Source organism: Acipenser ruthenus, chromosome 9, assembly GCF_902713425.1.
Source record: "Acipenser ruthenus chromosome 9, fAciRut3.2 maternal haplotype, whole genome shotgun sequence".
Lineage (NCBI taxonomy): Eukaryota > Metazoa > Chordata > Actinopteri > Acipenseriformes > Acipenseridae > Acipenser > Acipenser ruthenus.
This window is the reverse complement of record NC_081197.1, coordinates 14,761,934-14,778,674: the sequence shown is the minus strand read 5'-3', so window position 1 is coordinate 14,778,674 and position 16,741 is coordinate 14,761,934. Positions and strand designations below refer to the sequence as shown.

Sequence of the window (16,741 nt, the reverse complement as noted above, 5' to 3'; positions counted from 1 at the left end):
TATGGTTAACGCTAAAACGGAAGGAGACCAATTGTAATCGTGAGTGTTTTGTTTGTTTTGTCGTGTCTAAAAACTGTTTGTTTGTTGTTATTAGGCGGCTAACACGATCCGGAGCTGTCGCCACAGTCACGATTAACTGTATTTGCACCACGAGCACTATAACACTCCCTGTGGACTTGTGATCGTGTTTGTGTTACGTGTGAGTGTTTAAATATCGGGACTATTATTTTGTGGCCAACCCGTGGATTAAAACAGAGCAATACGCAAACCATTGTGTATTGTCTGTTATCATTATTGTTTACTGTTTTGTCATCAGACTTTGGATTACAAAAATAAACCTCCATTTCACCAGTACTTAGTTGTTTGTCATTGTCTTGAGCGCTGCATCACGCCTACACCTGCACGCTGCAACCACTTTGCCACATAAATATATAGGAATATTTATACATTTTTGTCAGGGTAAATGTATACTGTAGGATGCACTAATTATATTCTTTAATCATCCTCTAGATTTTCTTATTTTTTTCTAAGAAACAGAATTATATGTTATGTACATTTTTTATTTTGCAGGTTTATTCTCATGTATGTTTTAATGTATTTGTTTCTTTATTGAACACTTATGAGTTCAATAAAGTAAGCAGAGGTGCCGTTTGACACCTTAAATCCCTTTTGAGACAACAGTGGTGACTTTATTGACTTTTCTGAGCGTAAGCCTGTATTTTAGACATCAGCTCTGCCTACTTGCGCCATTAGGAAACGCATACGTTACCCACACATGGCCACATCATAAATGACAATAGCAACCTGTCATACCATCATGGATTTCCATCTCTTCAGATCAGAGAAGCAGTACAAGGCTGGGCCTTGTCAGTCCATGGATAGGAGACTTCAAACCTACTCCAGCTTTGTTACAGGAAGTGGTGTTTATGGTTCAGTAGAAGGCACTGTTTTCTGACCAGAATTCAATATAATGCCCCAGCATGGGTAAAAGAAGAAGACATTAAACCACACTGATTATGCACTGATTCTGAAATAGTCTACACTGATCCAGTGTATGATTATTAGGCCCAGTTTTACCAATTTAACTTTTAGTGCATATCCTCTGCTGAGAACTTGTCTAGGCCCTGTTTCTAAGCAACCAGTATAACACGTCAGTAAGTGGGAAATTACAGGAGAGAATGGTTTGGGCTGACTGAAGTGCTGACCTTTTTAGAACACCAATCACAGCTTAGCTGGCAATTTATAGAAATGGAAAAAGTTTTTTTCCCAGCCATTAGCTTCTCTAACATAATATAGGGTTAGGTGGGTAGACTGTTTCCTAATGAATAATACTCTATTTACAGTGATGTATTTCTATGCAGGTTGTCTTTTGGCTTCAGTTTTTATGTATGTACTCCAGTTTGATCCCTGAGTGGAATAACATACATCCTTAACTTCAACAGTCAAACCAAAACATATTGACCAAGACATACATTTATTGTATTAAAAATATTCACACAGATTCATCTTCTCCATTGTGCTTGTTGGCAAACTATAATTATTATTTATTTCTTAGCAGAGCCCTTATCCAGGGCAACTTACAACTGTTACAAGATATTACATTATTTTTACAGACAATTACATTATTTTTTACATACAATTACCCATTTATACAGTTGGGTTTTTACTGGAGCAATGTAGGTAAAGTACCTTGCTCAAGGGTACAGCAACAATGTCCCCCACCTGGGATTGAACCCACAACCCTCTGGTCAAGAGTCCAGAGCCCTAACCACTACTCCACACAGCTGTTCCAGACAATACAATAATTACCACACACACATTAGAGACTGGAACTGTATGAGTATGAGCTGTGTAATTATTCAAAGCAAAATGCTGTGTGATAGCAAAGTCAGTTCCTACAGTTTGACGTAAAGGTAGACCAAATATTTTGCTGACGACAGTTGCTTGCTGGAAACAATGTTACTGTAAATACAGATTCATTATTAGAGAGGAAAGCTTGTACAAGAATCCAGCTGTGAATTCCACTCCTCTGTATATGGGGGCGGGGTTTAAAAATCAGATCTGAAAAGAGCCAGTTCAAAGTGGTGATATAGAAACCAGACTGGAGACAACAGCTTGGAAACCAGGAGGCATCAGCAGGGGTTGGATGGAAGTCTGGGTATTTTTCACTTTTGGTCCATGATGGGACAGCGTTGAAATTAGAGGCACTTCTTGGAAAAGAGTGCCGGACATCAAGAGGTACCGTCTTACTGTCAAGCTTACACATTTACATGATGTGAAAATTGGAGCTGCTTACTTTGATATACACATTTATGTATTCATGTATCTGTTTATGAAGGGAGTAAAAGAAAAATACAACATAAGAACAAATTGAAGCAAAACTAACTAGCAAGAAACAGTTGAAGGTCATTAAATTGTTACATGCTAATCTCTTGTCTCTTGCTAATTTTATAATGTTAAAAACTGTTTTCTTAATTTAGAAAACAGAAATGGAAATTAAGGCAAACTTTGCCCTTTCTTTAAAATAGGACCAAAGACGGGCAGATTGATTAAACGTTTGCTGTAGTGCAGAAATTGCACAAAGTAAAAACTAGTAAAAAAAAAAAAAAACAAAGGTGTATTTATAGTTCTTTAAATACACATGGGCTTGTTTATTGCTAGCAAAAACTAAATAAATCTGTCCCTGAACATGGAACAGACTATTGTCACCATTTTGTCACTGTCTACATTTTGATTGTTTACACTATGTAAACTAGTCTAATCCATTAAACAATATGTAGAAATACTAAAACTGATAAAGACTTCTGGTTGAAACTTCGTCAAATAATTAGACTACTTTCTTCTAAATATAAATACATTGGTTAAACTGTCTTCCTGTTGCAGTTTATACTTATAGCAGAAACATATATTGATGTGTACACTTTTAAATGCCTACATTGATCATTTCAAGATAATACAATTCAGTAAATGCATTTCAGTATAATAACAAAGTTGTGAACTTAATGAAGAGGAGAGATGCAGTTAAAACAATTTGAAATTCTAGTGTTGACTCTTTTAGTGGTTACTTTTAAAAAAAATATAGCATTGTGTTCCAAGGCTGCAAGAGGGAAAAAAAGTTAGTGTTTTTTCTCACCAAAAAAAAAAAAAAAAAAAATTCCTGCTATACCCCAAGATGGATGTCAAAACATTTTTGCATGTGTGGGAAAATGGCTTCCGTCCAACGTCTGGAATCATTTATCTTCTGCTCAAGCCTTGCAAATGACTGTTGTATGTATTTTACAGAAAATCATGTTGATTGATTTAATTTATGCTCAGGGTTTTGGCCACAGGATGAGGACGTTCAGAGCTGTGGAAAATAGTGTAAGGATATTTTATTCCTTGCAGGCCCTGTGGCAGGTCTCATTTGTTTGGCACACCAACAGATATCATTTTAGACCAGTGACAACCAAACAGCAGCTGGAGCATTACTCTGTGGCCGTGTTAATGGATGTCATGTGTGTGTGTGTGTGGGAGTGACCAATCAGGAATGCACCTGCACTTCAATGAGTGAAGTTTTTTAGATTCAGGGGTCACTTTCAACAGTGAGGAGAGTATTAGTGCCACATGTTATTTTAAGCCTTAATAACCATGAAGGTGAGAAATGTATCTGTAACAGATATTTGGGATCGGCAGGCTGTGGCTCAAGCTAGCCATTAGCTACCAAGATTTTGCTGCATTTTTTCAGCAATAGGTCACACTAAATCTGAACACATGGCTGTTAGTTGTACATTGCATTTATTTAAGCAATTTAAGCAAGATGTAGCTATTCAGCTAAATTTACAGATCTGTACTGTAGTGATATAAGACTAAAAGGCTGAGAATCATAGGAGTGACCACTTATTTTAAATTGCTTTTGCTTAGCATTCATCATACCAATGACCTTGTAGACAGATGTTTTAAAGCTCGTACATTGAGTTCATTACCAAATTCCTGGTTTGTGCTTTTTTTTTTTTTTTAATAAGTCTGGAATTATTACATGCTAAAATGTCAACATTTGTTCCATTGAGTGGGTCTCTAGATTATGCTTGTGTGTCTTTTGTAAATTCCAGATTCTTTTTTTTAAACATAATCCTTTCTTTTAATTCAGTGTATCTGTTCAGTGGATGTATTTCTTGAAAGGAATTCATCATTATTTTATGATATAGCTTTACATGTTGAACCCAGCTGAGAGCTCCTCCTTTGTTTTAAGGCAACTAGCCCAGTTCTGCGGACATGCTTTAACTCAGGGAACTGTCTCAAACCTCCAGGTGGTTAAGCACTTTCAGATTAGAGACTCAAGCAGTGAGTCTTGAGGTGGTGCCTTCAGATTAAAGGGTATTCACTAAGGAGTCTGCTTGGAAAAGGAAAAGAATGTTGCCACCGCTGCCTGCACCTTTTATTTTTGCTTACGACACTGTAAGACCTTATTCTCTTGTCAGCAGATGCATTTGTGGTTTAGCTTTGAATAAAATGTAAAGACATTTGTACAGGTTAACAGAGTTGTAGAAATACAATCCGGGTTGAGCGATGAAGTGTTTTAGATGCATAGAAAACAAGAGTTCTCATGTCGCCTACTTTATATTGTACACGACAGTGTAGGGTATGGAGACTTGGGTGGGTGGATGTTGTGTCAGTGTGCATGGACATCAGACAAGGCTGTCATTTGATTTTGTTCTATATAGCCTGCTTCTACAGCCTAAAAAGAGATTATGGTAGCTGAAATGCTGAGAGGAAGTTGTTATGTTTTGTTGAGTCTACGAACCATTCTAAGGTCATAAATCATCCATTTCATTTCTATTTTTAAATGTTTAAATCCATTTGATGTGTAAACGAGTACATCCCAAACTTCAAATCCTTGTTCATAATTAACAGTACTATATTCTCTAAACAGGCTACAGATTAGAACAGCATGAAGGTGGAATGACACTTTCAGCTCTCCCAAAGGAGAATGACCTCTTCAGGTCACGGTTAAGGTGCATTGGATAAATAAAACACGTACCCTGTAATGCATAGTACAAAACAGCCTAATTAGTCAACCATGTCATCTGAAGATAGTTTTCAGAAAAACGTCTAGTGTATTAAGAGACACTTGCTATACAATGAATTACAATATGATAATAATGAAAAATGTCAATACGTCTTGCACATCAATATAGCACATCTATCAAAACATGGACCACCTACAGTAAATAGCCAAGGTGCTTGCCACAATGCCACATACACATGTTGAGGAATTGAGCTAAACAGTGGAAATGCAGAAAAGAACAGGTCATTGTATCAATATTTAAGACAATTTGTTTCTATTGAATAACAGTATTTCAATTGTGAACATATAAAAAATAGATTTGCACTTCCTGTAAATAGTAACAAAACAACCTTGAATTGCCAACCCTTGGGCAAGACTATAGCACTTCACACATCAGAGATCCCAGTATGTAAGCTGCTTATGCATTTGTCAGTCTGGCGCTGGGGCCGCATTGCAGCTTTTTGTCTGTTTTTTTTAGATCACCAAAACAGTAGTAGGTGGAAAAACAGGGTTGGCGTATTTCAGTAGGGAATATGTAAAGACAGAGTTAGTACAGACTGCGGTTTGGAAAGGGTGTGCACGATACCACGCCAGAGACCTCAAAATGAAATCACTTTCTGGATTCTTTATTTTATGAATGGTCAAATCCGTTTCCTAGCAACCTCTGGCAAGGTCTAAATATAACTCAGAAAGTAATGTTAGGCATGGTTTAAAAACACTATTTTAAGTTGAAACCAAGTTGAAAAGGGTAACAGTGGTTAAGCATCACTACTGTGCATTTGGGCTATAGCAATCAGAGGCTTCTTTACTGTATTATTATTTGTTTATTTAGCAGACACCTTTATCCAAGGCGACTTACAGAGACAAATATTTCAACACAAATGTGTTTTTATATTGTTAATTTTGTTGCTAAATGATTTGTTTCTAAATTATGTGAAGGTGTTTGAACTACAAGTCCACTAGGGGCTGATGAGATTTGGTGCCTGTGCAATTTAACAGCTTCTGTAATGTTAGTTTACGTTTATCGTCCCAACATCTGTAAGAATATGGCTTATAGCTACAAAAATATCTTAAAGAATGAACCACTAAATATACAATGGTTTCTGATAAATTAAGACCAAAATAGTCACTGTGCTTCGCTGTGTTTGTGGTTTGACCATGGTTAAGTCAAATTTTGTATACCAAACCTCTGTGGCTTATTCTCTTGTCTGCTTAGATTATGTCACTTTGAGAAAGAAAATAAGCATTCTGTCTGTACTTGAACAAAAAGATATGCTAGGGGTCTGAGAAAGCCAGGGTACATGTTTTTTAATACAGACAGAGTGCAGATGTAAGAGTGAAGCATCTAATAGAATAACAACTCCTAATTTAGCAAAGTAGTAATGGAAAAAATGTCTGTTAGGATTCCCAATTATTATTATTATTATTATTTATTTCTTAGCAGACGCCCTTATCCAGGGCGACTTACAATCGTAAGCAAAAACATTTCAAGCGTTACAATACAAGTAATACAATAAGAGCAAGAAATACAATAACTTTTGTTCAAGTAAAGTACAAGTTTGACAAACCACAATTCAATAAAACAGCAGGTAATAGTGATAGTTACATCAGGATATGATTAAATAGTGATAGTTACATCAGGATGTGATTAAATACAAAGTACTACAGGTTAAAAACTTGGCAGATTACAGTATTCTGAAGTACAGGATTAAATGCAGTAAAATAGGGGCTGATAAGAGCAAAATAAAGCACATTTACATGAAGGGTGATAGTGTCCCAGGATACAAACAGAGGAGTTCTACAGGTGCTCTTTGAAGAGGTGAGTCTTAAGGAGGCGCCGGAATGTGGTCAGGGACTGGGCAGTCCTGACATCTGTAGGAAGGTCATTCCACCACTGCGGAGCAAGGGTGGAGAAGGAGCGGGCTCTGGAGGCAGGGGAGCGTAGCGGTGGTAGAGCTAGTCTTCTAGTGCAGGCGGAGCGGAGAGGTCGAGTGGGGGTGTAGGGAGAGATGAGGGTCTGGAGGTAGCTGGGTGCAGACTGGTCAAGGCATCTGTAGGCTAGTACAAGAGTCTTGAACTGGATGCGAGCGGTGATCGGGAGCCAGTGGAGCGAGCAGAGTAGTGGAGTAGCGTGGGCGAAGCGAGGCAGAGATAACACCAGGCGGGCAGCAGAGTTCTGGATGAGCTGGAGCGGACGGGTGGCGGACGCAGGGAGGCCAGCCAGGAGGGAGTTGCAGTAGTCTAGGCGGGAGAGTACCAGGGCCTGGACCAGGAGCTGGCAACATTGTAGGTGTCTAATTTTAAACGGGGTTCCGTTATTGACTAATTCCATGAACCATGTCTATGGTGTGACTCAATAGATAGGAATGTCAAGATTTTTATTTATTTTTTTTGCTGTTGCATAATTTTTGTTCCAACATATTAGATTGTGTAGTGAGTAATGCATGTGATTTTGAGCAAAAAAAAAAAAAAAGATTGTATGAGCAGAAGTCCTTTATCCCATAAGAGGGTGGTCCCTCAGGACAGGTTTGAGGTACGCTTGTAATGCTGAGAAGCATAAAGCACATTGCCACTGCTTATTAAATCCCTGATCTTTTTTGAAATAGAGAAGACTTCACTATCCAGTGCGGCCAGTCCACAACTTTCATGGTTGTAATACAGAATGTTATTGACAGATAAAGCGGTCTTTCCATTGGCAAGCGAAACACGGGGATAGAGGAACTATCTGTCCTTGGTTGGATTGTTACAGGAAGTTTGGAAGAAGGGGGGTGATTGGTGACACTGTGGGAATTTCCTACTACATACCGGCCTGTCACCTTGAAAAGGGGTGGGGGAGTTTCAGATTTTAGTTTCATGATCTGTTTTCAGAAATGGCTGGTGTTGTTGATAAACTGTATGACAGTGACGTTGAGTGTTTTGGAAGGCCCCAAATAAATTGGCAGTTTCAGAGAAGAAAAGTTGTTAATTCCCTATTACTGAAACAAGGGATTACCAGTATGTTTGTTTGAAAAGCCCCATGATGCGATGTTTTAAAAGAAGGTGAATTCCAAATGTTTGTAATAAATCAATGTATATTTCTCGAAATCTGTAAGGTGTTTTGCTTGACTGTGTTGTTTTTTTAAAGACTCAGGTCCACTATCGCTATCATAGCAGCACTTCCTACAGAAAAGTACACACTGTATGTAACAGCAAGTTTACAAACTGTAAAGAACTTTAGCATCCCTAGTATATACTCTAGCATTCCACAGGAAATGACAGGGGAGCACTGTCAAAAGTCGTTTTTTCAGTCTGTTTAATTTTAGAGTTTCTTGTACTGGAAGAGTGTCTTGCTGCTCAAGCAGTGTAGCTAGAACAAGGTCATAATAAAAAGAGTAGCGTGGTTTGCTGTAACCCACACTACCCAGTATTTGAACCCTGTCCCAAACATGTTATTCACACCATTACAATCAAAGAAACAGTGTGTACAACCAGTTCATTCAAGAACATATTTCAATGCATCTACCCGAGCAGAAAGCAGACAATATTATCTTCAAGCAGACTTCTACGAAAGGTGCATTGTGAAGCAGGGGGTGGAAATATCCAGGCAGCGAATAAGCTTTGAATGACTGATTTCTTGCTTGTGTAATTCCATAGCGTAGTAATACACATTTTTGTCCTACAAATTGTGAAGCATTCAGCAGGTGTGTGATGTTAAACTTGGTCACTTGGTCTGTAAAGGAGACTTGGCTTTATTTGAAAGGCTTGACAAACTGCAATATAGTGTAATGTTACATTGACCAATGTCAAGTCTCTTCAGTAGTTGTACACATAGCCAGCTGCAGGGGAGTAATAGTGATACTCTCATGTTACAGTAGAGAGGGTTGTTAGGTATAGGTGCCAGTAAATGCAAACTGTTATATTTATCCTAGTAATTAGGGCAATGGGACAGATACAATTCCCAAAAAGGATCATACAGGAAGAAATCCCAATGAAAGAAATGCACTATTATTATTTTGTTATTTAGCAGGTGCTTTTATCCAAAGCGATTTACAGAGACTAGGGGGTGAACTATGCATCAAAAACTATTGCAGAGTCACTTGCAATAGGACCTCGGTTTTACGTCTCATCCAAAGGACAGCGCACCAGGAGGTTAAGTGAGTTGCTCAGGGTCACACACAGTTAGTCAGCGGCTGAGCGGTGATTAGAACCGGGGACCTCCTGGTATCAACCTCTTTTCTTTAACCTCTGGACCACCAAGCCCTCCATACTGTGCCTCCAGAGTTGAAATAAAAATCCAGACTCAATGTATTTAAGGTTTATCAGTCTCAGAAAGCAACACCTATTGCTTCTGATGCTTCTAATTTCCTAATTTTATTATTACTACATACAAAAAAGCTTTTGTAACATTCTTCTGAGGATAGTGCAGGCTTTACATTTATTTTATTATTTTTTATTTTTTTAAGTATGATTTCAAAGGTTGTGAACAGCCTGGCCCATGGGTTTCACACAAATAACCAGACTTGAAAATGCATCAAAACATGAGGAAATACTGTAGCTGTTGCACAAGACCTTACAATAAGTTTGAAACTGGTCTGTGTTACTGAATTGCCTGTTACAAGATTGAAGCAACAATGATATAATGCTGTTAACTAATTAAGCTTAAACTTTCCCAGGAGAAGAAAAAATACATGTTTGTTACTTGTCTTTCTTGTGGTACAGTTTTTGGAATCATAACCACATTAAGCAAAGCTCACTGACTCACTGCTCCTTGATTTCCCTTTGTTTGTCAGGTTTTCCCTGTACAGCTGCCTTTGTTTTTTCCATTTCTAAGGAGGCTTGCTAGAGCAACATCTGGAATTCCCAGCCCCTAAGGAACAACTTTTACTGGAGCAGTTCCATTCCAAAATCGGATAGGGGGTACTCTAGACTACTTCAGTTGCTTCAGCCAAAATTGCTGCCTCAGATTAAACTCCAGATTTTGAAAAGGGTGTTTTTTTCATGAAGTTTAGAGTATCATATGAGATATTCACTTCAAAAATATTTACAGGGTTTTTCCAGCAAGTAAAAGACCTGAGCAAGCCAAAGCTTCCCCTGTATTAAATTCAGTGTGGCACAGCCCATTTAGAGCAGAATTGTGCTCACATGGATAGCCAGATGGCAGTGTTATGAAATATATGAATTAATTACTGGGATATCCTTGTATGTGGATTAGAAATCAGAGCCTACTGATTCATTGCTCTCCCACATACTTAAAGAATGTGAACCAGTGTGGGAAAGAAGACGTTAAGTGTACTGTGTAGGATTTATATATCCACCAGGGACTGTACAATGACTTTAGAATGATTGTCCCAATTAAGTATCTATTTGTGAATGTTTATTTTTTTGTAAGAGAACTTCCACTATGAAATTGGTAAGTTTTATGTCAGACTGCTGTTATTATATTTGTAATTTTCAAGATAACACAGACAGTGGTTTAATTGCAGGATCTGTGTCATAGTGTTTAGTATCTAAACTTTAGAATCTCATAGAAAGGAGAACTGGAATGTTACAAATGTTCAATTTCTAAACGTTTTAGTCCAGTAAAGTTTTGATGTGGCGATGCTGGGCTCTTGTTGAGGACAGGCAGGAAAACCTTCAGAGGACAAGGGCAAGACGGAGAAGATCCAGCATATTCACACCCAGGGTCACTTTGTTTGGGATGGATTGTCCTTTCCGCTTGCCTCTGCAGTTGTGTCAGCTGTGATGTGGATGGTGGCCCTCCTCCTGCGCCTGCTGCATGCCTGTGCTGCATTGCAAGTTTCGCTTTTGTTAGCCGTTGCAGGTCCTGCCACCTTTTCATCACCTAGTTGACTGTCCCCCTGGTAACACCGTCAGCATGACTTTCTCCACTATAGAGGACCATATGACCTCTTTGGTAGCATAACTGATGTTGGCTGAGGCTTTTCCAAATAACTCAATTTCATGCTGAGTGACCTCAGCCGTAAGGACTCTCGGCTCCTCCTCAGAAAGCTTTTCTTTTCCGTGCATCAAGAGGACTTTGCTGACCTTCCTCTGACATATTGTTTTTGTTTGGTTTGATTTTCATGCTCCACAAATCTCATACAGCGCCTACTGCTGTCTGTACTCTTAACTCACTTCACCACTGGGCTGTAAGTGCAGCCGCTAAATAGCCCGATGCACAGGCTGAGGCAGTGCTCATTGCAACCCACATTATCATGATTGCAGCTAATTTATTTGTGCATGTTGAGTAATTTGCATTGCTCTTCAGCTTCCAAAGGCCGCAATGCAATATAATTGATTGGCCGCTAGGCAATTTGGATTTTGCAGCCACAATTGTTTGCACTGCCCTGTCCTTACATCAGCCACCATATGTTTTAGCAGGGTTCTCCCCAGGAATTCTGTACAGCCGGGTGGCAGAACATTATAGCCGGGAGCACTTTTAACAGAAAAATAAACTTGCCTTACTTAAATATATAATACGGACAAAGAATTTGAATAATGTGTTGTCTTTCGTTGACTATATCTGGTTGATCTTTTTATGTTCTACATTTTCTTTTTCGTTACTGTTTTTTATTCTGGTAAATTACCGTGCTTATTTAGGCACTATACGATTTGACTGGGGAACGACAACGTAGGTTTACTGGAGTTCACACCAAAAAAAAAAACGGTAACCTTTTCACTTGCTAATGCATGTTTTTTTGTTTTTCGCTGTTCTACATTGTTTTAATGCAACTGTTCATTTTAACCATTTTTTTTTACACAACAGTACTCACACACGTTCGGTCACCATCATAATTGTTGCATGAAACCAGACTGTAATAATCCAGCACCTCTGCACTTAAACTGTAATTGTATATCAGCGGACAAGTATTCCGCTGATATCCCATCACACCTTTCTTCTTAAGGCATACAACCTTTATACATGAACCCCCACTCTCACAAGCACCTGGGTATAGATTTTTACGATATCACAACAAAAGGAATACGCTTTTTTTGGTGCATATTTATAGTTATTACGTACTATATATCACTTTGAAGTACAATAATACGACAAAAATATAGACTGAATGATAATACCTGAAAATGATCTTAAAATTTTTTGTAATAAAGTAGACGGCGCAAATATAGTATTAGTCGGTGGATTGCGCCGATCGCCGGCTTATTTTTTAAACCCTGCATTCATTGTCGCTGTTTTTGCTTTGAAAATAATCGGTTATTTTTTTAGCAGTATAACATTTTAGCCTCTCGAAGTGTTTAACACAGAAAACCCGCAAATAGTTAGAAATAGCAGCGATTCTTCAATTTACTGTACATTAGCATTAGAATTAGCAGTAGTAGTTTTCTAGTTAGCAAGACCAGCATTGAATGGTGCTGTCATTGCCCCTCCCAAACTTTACACCACAAGTTAATGTACAAAAAAAGTTCTTAAAACACTACCATTACTCAGCTGTGTAATTTAAATGAAAAAGGAAGCATTTTGTGGGGAAGGTGGCAATTTGCTATTGTAGAAAAGATCACAGCTGAGCTACAATCCATATGTTTGTGGAATTAGCTTTTATTATACAGTACATTTTCATTATTTATTTGTGGTATTTGACTTCATCACCAGTATAGACATTAAAAGTCAAATTTTCCCTGCAAAACTAACCCTTATTCAGGAATGCCCCAGCAAATATACTCATGTACAACTTTGCAGGAATTCCATGCAAGTAGTAACTGTTTCTGAACAGATGCCTGGTGCTGTCATAGAGCATAGATGGATGGTGTTCTCTCTGACAGATTGAGATAAGAAGCAATAGAATCCCTCATTGGACCTGGGGTAGAGCTAGAGGATGGTGAAATCCCAACTTCTTTAACAGCCTCAGGGGGGATGACTAAGTGCTGCTCTAGCCTGAGCTTTCTACAGCAAAGGTTCAAATACTTGGCCAGGTTGGGACTAGTCATAAATGTCACCACCAAAACATGTCGTTCTGGTTGGGCACCTGAAACCTGGGTTAGAGACTCACTCATTCCTGGGGGCACCAGTAGTGAAACTATTCAGATCAGATGTACTGAAGAGTTTTGTATTTACAGGGAATAGGCTTTTTTCTCCACTGCAGCACCTACAAAAGCCTCTTTATTGTTCGTAAAATCACTTAACATGACAGCACTAAATCGGTAGGCACCTGGTTTTACATCAGGATTTACACAAATAGCCAGATAGACATTTGATCCATACTTAGCCTTTTCTGGGGGTATAATAACAGGGTATTAGCTTATTCTGTAGGTAGTAAAGTAGGTAATACAGCAAACTCTTTGAAAAGTTACATTTTCTTTATAAATAAAAGTTGAATGTGTTTATGAGCTTTTACCTTATTAATTAAGGATTTGTTTTATTTGAGGTTATGTAGAAAAGTAGAATTCAAGTGAAAACAATACATAGTATAGTGTAAATGTGTTTGTCTCAGGCCCTATAATGACCCTACTGTAGCTGGCCATAAATTGAACTTAATTAACCCTGAGTAACTGGCACTAAATGACTGACCCATTGTACCTCATTCTCACAGGCAACACTTATTCTGCTTAATTGGTTATTTCCTGCTAGCTTTGTTTGGCATAGGCAATTATCTTGTATCAGCTTCCAGTATGGTAAAATGTGTGTGAGACTTTTTTTTTTAATTATTACTTTTTATGTTTTACTATACTGCTAACATTTTGGTGTTAAAATATATGTCTGGTTTAACAGAATGACCGTGTAACATATACACTTTTGCTGTTTTTATCCTGTTGTTTTATCATTAATAATTGTAAAAGTATTTTATAGCATATTTCCTTTGTACATTCTCTACAGCCATTGTATCCAAAATTATAAAACACCACTTTCATTTTCACTGGGTCTTGCTTCAAGACAGTTGTGAATAATGTTCTCATTACAGATTACAGACATCCAAGCTTTGTCTGACAGCTTTTCATTTTTGTTATCTATATTTGTATTTCTTCCCAGGACTGCACAACTGATGATTACTGGCACAAAATGAGATATAATCCCTATTGCCATTAAAGAATAGACAGCAGATCAGCTAAATAGCTTGTATACATTTCAGGGTAAGAGACAGGGTGACCTAGTGATGCGAAAACTAGGAATCAGGAGATCCTGATGTTTAAATCCCTACAATGGTTAAATTGAGTTAAGAGTGTAACCCTGACCCTCAGGTCAGCTCTCAGGACAGTAATCAGGGGCAGCTGTAAAACTGAGTTTAAGCAGAACCCTTTTCTGGAAAGAAGATGAGGCGCCTCAGTTGTTCTTTTTTGGGTGACTGTGTCCCATCTGGCTTCCCCTGGGTTTCAACTCTCAGCTCTATAAGTGGCTGTTGTTTTGCGTTTTCATGTGTTAATTGTGCTTCCAAGAAGGTATTTTCCCCTCTTGAAATGTAGTGAACCCTCACGTCATTCATATGGATAGTGACACGCCTGTGTCTGCTTCTAGTCTGCTGAGGCTACTGTTTGGATGGATTAGTGCCCAGATGCACTGCTAGACAATACGTTGGGTAACTGTGTCCATATGATACATCCCTTCATTATTATCCATGTCTGTCTTCATGATTCGGGAGGTTATGCAGCTCCTTTGTGATCCAGTGTTTTCTGAAGTTTATGTATGACTCTGTAATAACTTTGTTTTGTACCAACAACTTGCGGAAGCAAGGGGAACACCATAAATCTCCCACACTTTAGTCTGAAATGATTCATCATCTTTCCACGCAACTGCATTCATTTAATGTTTTAAAAATGGAATACAATGTCTTGGTTTAATTTCTTTTCAGCTACCATGAATCCAGCCATTAAGTTTACCTCCTTGACATTTAGCTAGACAAAGGTCTTTAAAGACAAGCCAGAACAGAAACTTTTACTTATGTAATAATTGGGTAATGAAGTTTAAGGGAAGAACACTCCTGCTCAAAAAGAAATCTGACTAGTTTTAACTGCGTTTGTATTACTTTAAGAAAACCGCACTTAACTTGGTTTTTGTCTCAGTACTAATGTATATGGCTGCTCAATAGGACGATATGTGGAGCACACACTGTGAGCATTACTCTGAAAAATGCTTTTTGCCTTTGGTAGAATTTGTTCTTTGGAATAATCAACGCCCCCCCCCCCCACACACACACACACACACATAGTAAGGTTGTAAATCCAACAAGGGGGGCATTTTCGATAGAGTTCATGTGTACCAGGATCACGGTTCTAACAATTTACGTGTGATAACTGGTTCAACTTTATAGGAAAATAAAATGTAACCATGTATTATAAAGGATTATAATCACACTGCTTGACAACTCTCCACATGCTTGACAACAGCCACTACTACCACCAATACTACTATTATCCCTAATCGCCTAGAAAATTGATAGATTCTGTCCATATGCCCAAACTTACTAGCTCCCTGTCAAATACCAAGAGGATAGGGTCTTCTGTTTTAGAGTACTAAGTGTGTGGGCTGCAGATCTCAGTACTGTAGCTGGAAAGATAAGCAAAGCTAGATCCTAAGGTTTGAGATGTTTAAACTTTTAAATGCAAAAGTACCATAACCGCACCGTTATCTCATATCTTTGGGAGCAGCTGCTTCTCTTCCTAAATGTCTTTTTTTTTGTTTTCTGTTTCTAAGGATTATAACTTGTTCCATACCACACATTTTTCAAGGCCATTATCACTACAAGCTCACAATGAGAAGAATCATCCAAACATGTTATGTAACCCGTGTTCATTGTGTGTGTTTTTCGTTTGCTGTTGTTGTTTAATAAGATTTCCTAGGAGATGTTTTCCAGAAACCACAAGGCTTCTTGTTGTCCTGTAGCAAGGCTGGGGACATCCGTTATATATATAAGGGTTGGGCAATACTGAGTGACTAACTTAAGATTTTCTGGTTTGTTTTCAGAAATCGAAGCAAAAGAGGCATGTGACTGGCTACGAGCAGCAGGATTTCCTCAGTATGCACAGCTTTATGAAGGTAAGTTTACTTTATTATTATTATTATTATTATTATTATTATTATTATTATTATTATTATTATTATTATTATTATTATTAGTGTAGTAGTGGTAGTAGTTATTTTAGTAGTAGTAGTAGCAGCAGTAGTAGTAGTAGTAGCATTTTGTCCTATATGGACTAGTGTATTGTGCATGCTGTGATAATTATTTTTAAAAATGAAATAGGCAAATAAATACAAGGTGTAATAAAACAAATTTATTTGACAGTATGTCACGGATGGCTTGGTGGGTGACATCAGACCAGCAAGTGTACTGTGGGGTGAAGCGCTGGGCTCGTATTTATTAAATCAAACAAACAGAAACCAAACAAAAGGCACAATGGCCAAAACAAATATATATTCATTATATACCTCTCTCTCTCTGACTCCTCTCAACCCCGGTCAGCAAAAGCTGCTGGTTTATATAGTGGTCAAGGGATTAACTGGTTATCAATTACATTGTTTATCCCTTGACCACATTCCGCACGGGTTCTCTCATAAACGTGGTCGACAGCCAATTTCTCAATAAATGATTAGCTGCTGAGGACGCATTCTCACGGGAGGTATTCTGTAAGAGACGAGACGCAAACATCGTCCCTGCCAACTACATTTAACTACAAAAAATAACAATCTAATACATTAAAAAAACAGTAATAATACAATAATACAAAAATAATACAAATAATTACAGGGGTGGGGTGTACTCCGTCACACAG

At 38.1% G+C, this 16,741-nt stretch overlaps 1 protein-coding gene across 6 annotated transcripts in view; it reads left to right on the top strand.

Annotated features, from left to right (window-relative positions):
• LOC117405917 (stAR-related lipid transfer protein 13-like) overlaps window positions 1–16,741 on the top strand; it is a 153,648-nt gene that overhangs the window by 122,714 nt on the left and 14,193 nt on the right. For 5 of the 6 annotated variants that reach the window (XM_059030485.1, XM_059030484.1, XM_034923858.2 and 2 more), the window contains one exon: window positions 15,936–16,007. In XM_059030485.1, coding sequence (XP_058886468.1) covers window positions 15,936–16,007 — 72 coding nt within the window. Of the gene's footprint in view, window positions 1–2,111; window positions 2,239–15,935; window positions 16,008–16,741 lie in introns of those variants that run through there. The other variant, XM_034009435.3, reaches the window with a different exon arrangement.